The 6,923-nt window shown below is 31.0% G+C and overlaps 1 protein-coding gene and 1 long non-coding RNA gene across 4 annotated transcripts; both read left to right on the forward strand.

The window, feature by feature from the left end:
- The first annotated feature begins 2,133 nt into the window (after positions 1-2,133).
- LOC111027152 lies at positions 2,134-2,805 on the forward strand. Its single transcript, XR_002603760.1, has 2 exons — positions 2,134-2,535; positions 2,623-2,805. It is a non-coding gene; the product is annotated as an uncharacterized LOC111027152 (long non-coding RNA).
- A 70-nt stretch (positions 2,806-2,875) lies between these two features.
- On the forward strand, positions 2,876-5,340 carry LOC111027151. Of its 3 annotated transcripts, XM_022305380.1 has the most exons (7): positions 2,876-3,109; positions 3,185-3,380; positions 3,522-3,830; positions 3,898-4,162; positions 4,222-4,471; positions 4,541-4,790; positions 5,023-5,340. In XM_022305380.1, exons 5-7 carry the CDS (start codon positions 4,300-4,302, stop codon positions 5,030-5,032), a joined length of 432 nt encoding a protein of 143 aa, XP_022161072.1. In that variant the 5' UTR covers positions 2,876-3,109; positions 3,185-3,380; positions 3,522-3,830; positions 3,898-4,162; positions 4,222-4,299; the 3' UTR covers positions 5,033-5,340. The 3 variants fall into 3 exon arrangements, with proteins under 3 accessions (XP_022161072.1, XP_022161069.1, XP_022161070.1); XM_022305377.1 differs by lacking the exon at positions 5,023-5,340 and having other exon boundaries at positions 4,541-4,984; XM_022305378.1 differs by lacking the exon at positions 5,023-5,340 and having other exon boundaries at positions 4,117-4,162; positions 4,541-4,984.
- Positions 5,341-6,923: the final 1,583 nt, after the last annotated feature.

Raw genomic sequence — 6,923 nt, forward strand, 5'->3', positions numbered from 1 at the left:
CTTTTGAAACCGTTGGCACGACGTGACTCCGCGTCGCCGTGCCCCGTTATTTTGCCTTTCGGTTCGGCCACAAACCTCGTGGCTCGTGTCGTATTGGCCCTTTTTTTTGATTATACTGCGTGCCGCCGACTGTACCGTCGGTGAAGGTATAGCGTGCCATTAAATGGTATTAAAACAGAAAGAATTTTTTTAATGGAATATTTTCGGGAGGAAACTTTGGAAACTTTTTTTTCACAACTAAAGAACTACAATCATTGTTGTTGTTCATGAAATCATATATAAGAACACGTTTGTTGACTGTTCAAAATAAAAACTTAATCAATGGTCAATGCACATAATATGTGTAATATATAATATATACATTATATGTTGTCAAATATCGGGTATCGATTTGTAGCCATGTAGGTACATAATATTATGGAGGTAGAAATGTCGGACGACAGTGCTACAAGAGCATGGCCCGAAGGTGCACATTTTAACTTTAATAATAGTTATAATATTATGATATACTACGTAGATCCGGAACTGGATGCATCAATAGTTTTTAATGAGCTGAAATATGCAGGCCCGACAAAAATGAAGTGGGAAAGTCGTGATTTCACCGCAGGCATAGTAGTGCATATGACTTCAACTGGTGATACACCCGTCATCGCGGATTTGAACTAAAACGAACCGGCCGTTGCACCTGGCCAAGATGTCATTATCAACGACATCTACATAATATTAATATATTGACATGTCATGTCCAGTCTTCTGCCTTGACCAAGTGTGCGTCCAAATGCCAGCCATGTCGCTATGTCGCGACAGTCGTTTTTGTATAGCATCACGTATTATTTTATTAATTACACTGACGGTTTATGGCCGTTTTTGTTACATGTCCGCCTTAGCCGTAAGTGTCATCTTAATTTCAATGTGCATTCGTATTTTGTTGTGGCACATTCTGCTTTCAGTGTTACTGTCGAATTTATACATTTTATCATCTTGTATATGTGGTATGTCTAAGGTTTGTTTGCGTTCCGTATCGCTGTGTTCTTGCAAGCCGTTCTCATACAATGACAAGTAATCCGTCCTTTTCCGTCCACGCCTCCCTTATACCATGTTTTAGTGGTATACTACTGTCGTATTACGTTTTCGTCCTTTGTCGAGTCGGTGACGGTGTAACAGGATAGTCATGGTATCGGCCCACTGAGTTTCATTAAATTATATATATTTCTATACTCATGTTTGTACTCATTTGTCATTATAATAAAAAGAAAAAGTTACCACTTAACACTCATATCTGGTCCATATTTTAAGTGGCCCACCGAGATTTCCTCGGTAGCTTGCCGATCCGACCATTGCCTGAATTGTTGAATGTCATACAATATGTTCTTCTGATGTATCCCGAGCGTTTTGTTTCATTCGAGGGTATCAGCCTAATGTCTGCCCTCGTATCGCGATAGATATTGTTACTGACAACATAATATTACATTTAATTCTTTAAATATTGGTTAGGGGTTACATAAAAGATAAACACATTATAATATTACTACGAGACATTCCTTGCTTCCGCGACGAACCGCGCGTTTTAACCTAACCTGAAAAGGCTGTACAGAGAAAAAACACCTTGACTGAAACAATGCACAATACACCAAATGAAACATTTCAATCATTATTATTGGATCAAATGAGTAAGCAATCATCTTTAGTGTATCAACTACCATACATTCAATCAAGTTCAAGTTATCAACCACCTCAAGATGAACAAGTAATTTTTAAATTTTTATAATTTAAGAGTACACCCTTAACTTAATACATTGAAGTTTAATATTTATAATTCAATTTACACATTTCATACAAATGGTCTATCAACATAGGTAGAAATCGGTGTGTGTGTGGGGGGGGGGTAGAGGGGACTACCCCCACCCCACAGAAGTTTTAAGTATAGGTCTTAGCCCCCCTGGCCCTCACAATTTTAATGAGACTAGACTAAATATATAATAATTAAGGTAATTAAGTAAGGTTACAAACTTACTGACTACTGTCATAACTTGGAACGATCGTAATTAATGTAATATTAATAATAAGTAAAAACAGTATAACACCCGCATTGATGGTTTATCAGCATTCAGCAGTCGCCCGCCGTCCCGGTTTAAAATATACTATTTTTAACTTATTATGAATTGGGTTTTTACAAACAATATCACCAAAATCGATAGTCCATAATCGACGAATTTTAGTATTTTTGTTTTTCACCGCAATACCGCATATCGCATTATTCGCATTGATTATTTGTCATTTGACTATTGACTGGTTAACGGCTAACAAGTTAAACTATTATTAATTGAATAGAAATTATTTGCGATCTTTAATGTAAATAAACTGTCTTCTGTGGCCTCGGTTAGTACTAATGTCACAGACGATACGGACCCAGACGACACTTTAAGTAGTCTAGGAAGTATAGCTACAGTTGAATCCACAAAATGTGTCGATTTGGTGCCTGAAACTTGTGATCTAGGAACTTTACTGACTGGTCCAGCTCGTCCAGTACTTGAGGTAAGTATAAAACCAAATTTTTTTAAATGTTGTAGTTTATTGTATATTTATAACTTTAATTGATGTATTTTGTTTTTACTATTATAGTCGTATTCAAAAACTGTTTTTGGGAAACAAAACCGTGGTTTTAATTCCGTTTATTATTCTAGCTTTAATTGGCTAGAATATAGTATAATGCTATTTGCTGTTTTTGCTGTCGCAATTTTAGCGTAGCAAGTGATAATAATGATTCTACGTTTACGAGTATTGGATTCAACAACTGGAAAAAAGCAAGTATTTTTTTCAATTATGTATTAATTATTTTTATCATACTTAAAATATTTATTATATTTAGTTATCTGGGTCAAGAGGAAAAAAAGGAAATAAACAGAGTAAACTGCATGGACATTCGACTAGTAAACGGCATTTAACTTGCATGGCAAAATGGGAAGCTTATACTTCAACCATAATAACAGGAAGTGTCCACTCTCAAGTAGCATCGAGCCACAAGCTTCTTGTAGAAAAAAATGTCCAATATATTAAAACTCTTGTTGATATAACATTATATTTTCACTGCTAAAAGATTATCTAATAGGTACATACTATTATAACATTTAAAATACTAGACACATTTTTCACCACCTATAGATATAATATATTCTTGTTGCAGGACATTTTAAAGAAATTTGCAGTTTGATTTCAAAACACTATCTAGAATTTACAGAAAAGTTTCAAAATACTACCAATTACACTAGTCATGCTGTGCAAGATAAGTTGGCTAATTTATGTGCTGAGAACATAAGACATAAAATTACAAAAGAAATTGAAGACACTAAAGTTTTTGGTATAATGTGTGATGAAGCTAGGTAAGAATCTAACGTTTAAATTACAAGTATACAAAATTCAATTTAAGTAAAGGTTTAACAATTATTTTGATTATAATCCAAGACCCAATGAGAGAAGTTCTTTCGCCACCTACTAAATGATTTTTTTTATTTTTATTTTAGGTGTTTTAAGCAAGAACAAATGTCTTTATGTGTAAGGTATACTGTTGGCCTTAATATCGTAGAACGATTTCTGGGATTTATTGACGTTTCTGACAAACAAGATGCTGAATACCTAAGTGCCCATATATTTGCTTATCTTACTAAAAATAACATGTTGTGGCACAATCCTACGATGGGGCTAATATAATGTCTGGAAAGTTCAATGGTGTTCAAGCTAAAATTAAAAATAAATTTCCATATGCCATTTATACGCATTGTATGACCCACCGTATAAATCTTGTAGTAATTGATATGTGCAAATATGTTAAGGTAAATTGTAATTTGTTGTAAGTGTATGTTTAGTTGTTTTAGCTATAAATATACTTTTTTGGTATAGGAGACTACTCAGGAGACTAGGACTGTTTTTAATACTATTGAAGGGTTATATATCCATTTTTCTCATCTAACTAAAAACCAAATGCTTGTTAACATGCAAAAACAGTTGAGAATAAAAAGTATTCATATTGGTTGCTTAAGTGATACTAGATGGAACTGTCGGCTTAAGAACTGTGAAGCAATATTACACAATTATAAAGCTATTATTAACGTTTTACAGGAAGAAACAGATAATCAAACTGATAGAAATGCAAATGAAGCTTTAGGTAAATTGTATAAAACATTTAAAATAATTGGATTATAATATTTTAATGTTTTTTTCAAGGTATACTTACAAATATGTCAACAAGCTCATTTGTTTATTTAAAAAAATATATTTTCTACAATAAATATTCATTGGAACATGTTTCAAGAAAAAAATGCAACACTAGGCAATGCAGCAATTCTTATCAAGAGTGTTTTACAAACTTTTGAAAATGGTAGATCTACTCTTGCTTTTAATAATTTATGGTTAGAAATCCAAGACTTTGCTAAAGACTACAACATTAACTTTGATATATCATTTCAAACACAAAGTAAATAATAATTTTATAGTTAGGTGTAGACTGTAGAAAATAAAAATTATAAGTATTTTTGTATTTTAGGATTAAAACGAATAAGAAGAGAACCTAATAGACTTAATGATTTTGTTTTGATTACTACTTCTGGTGCTGAAGAACCCAATGAAGTTGATAATGCTACTGCTGAAGATTCATTTCGTGTAAATGAATACTTTAAAATTTTAGATTCCATTATTGTCAATACGAAGAAACGGTTTTGTACAGAAAGTTTGGAAATGGCTGAATCTATTGATAACTTTTTTAAACTAAACATTGAATTCTGGACCACTATAAGGTATACCTACACTATAATTAATATAACTGTCAATTGATACATTATTCTAACTTTGTCTAATTGACCAACATAGTAACATCTCCTAAAATACCCTGATTTTCATACATGAATTGGCTAATTTGATTAACACACTTACTAATTCTACATTACACACAATTTTAATAGTTGACTATATTTAAATATTAATAATAAGTAGTAACACATGACTTATGTATACCTTTTTATTTTCTAGGAGTTATTAGATATCGATTGTTATAATTTAAAATCTGAAATTAATGTTGTAAAAAACTACTTAACATTAACAACTGGAAAAGATGATATCTCCTTAGAGGATTTTAAAACATGTATTGTTGTGAATGCCTACCCAAATATTTTTAAGCTTCTAGAGGTGGCGTTAACTTTACCAATAAGTTCAGCCACTTGTGAACGCTCTTTTTATGCAATGCGCTGAATAAAAACTTGGATGCGATTTTCAATGGTTGAAAATAGATTCAATGACCTTTCTATTATAAATATTTGAAAAAGATTTGGCCTAAAAGATTAATAATATCGTTAAAGTTAATGCTTTTTCAAATAAAAATCGATATATTGTGCTGAAATAAATTTATTAGATACACTTGTTATGTTATATACTTGACTTCTTTTTTTAACATCCTATATTAAATTGGTTATAATTCAATTAATTTAATACAATTTCTGTTTAGAGTAAAATGTTCTTAAAGTAAAATGATTTTAAATTTTAAAGAATTACCCAATAATGTACTTCTTATTGGTATATTTCATGGATTTAAAAAACCACATTCGATCAAAGAATTTTTTAACCTATTTATTGCTGATGCCTTAGAGTATTAAGAAGTGGTTTGAATGTAAATGGAACATGAATAAGTGTTAAAATGTCTAATGTAGTTTGTGATGCCCCCGTAAAGAACTTTTTACTTAACGTTAAATATTTTAATGCTTATTTTGGGTGTACTTCTTGTATTAAAGAAGGAGATTATATGCAATGCCCAGTAGCTTAAAATAGAACAAATGCTGCATTAAGAACAAATGAAACTTTTAGAAATCAATCAAATGAAGAATATCACAAAGGTGATTCCCACTTACTCAAGTCACATATTAATATAATTAACGTTGTTTGCTTAGACTATATGCATTGTGTGTGTATTGGGGTCACTAAATATTTAATAGAATTTTGAATTAAAGAGAAAAGGGATATAAAATCGACAGATGAAAGTAGAGAAGGAATAAATAGTGATATAAAAATGTTAAGGCTATTTAGGCCATCAAGGTTTTGTCCATTACTATTTACTACTGCCAGCAGATGATATAGAGAACTGAAAGACAACTGAATTGAGCAGTTTTGTTTTATATTCAAAAGCAGTTTTAAAAGGAAAATTAAATCCTGAACCTAACAAACCTTTTTTTGTTATTGGTATCGCAACTAGAATTTTAGTTACCCCAGATACATGTTATTAAGTCGTAAATATGTGTCAGAAATGTCAGAATGATTATTAAAGTTTGTGAATAGTTATGGCTTATTAAATGGCCATAACTACATAAGTTATAATGTTCATAGTGTAATTTATTACCCACCTTTACATTGTTGCATGAGCCACTTGATAACTTTACTTCATTTAGGTATGAAAACTATTTACAATATATAAAAAAATCTGTTAAATGCATAAAATACCCTCTGCAAGAAAATCATAATGGAATGGAGAAAACCAGCAGCTAATCAATGCAAATTTGCATTTAATTTCAGTTTCTCCCATATTATACAAACAATTTGACCATCAAAGCCTCCCATTTTTAGGTATCTCAGATTCTCAGGTAAACTCTATCAAAAGTGTATTTTTGAATGTATAAAGATTACGGTAGATGTTGCGTAAGAAAAATATCATTATTTTTTATGCCAAGATAATTCATTAATTACAGTACAATATATTATAAAACCGAAGGACAAACCAATACAGTTTATTTTAAACATTTTTCAGAATGTTTGTAGTTAATACTAATGATTTATGTAATTTGTATTCAATTCATGAGAATGGTTTAAAGTTAAAATGTTTTTTAATTAAATTATCAAATAGTTAGGCAATTATATTATCAAAATGTTATGCAACATTGTAAGCA

The sequence above is a fragment of the Myzus persicae genome, unplaced genomic scaffold, assembly GCF_001856785.1.
Source record: "Myzus persicae strain clone G006 unplaced genomic scaffold, MPER_G0061.0, whole genome shotgun sequence".
NCBI classification, from domain to species: domain Eukaryota; kingdom Metazoa; phylum Arthropoda; class Insecta; order Hemiptera; family Aphididae; genus Myzus; species Myzus persicae.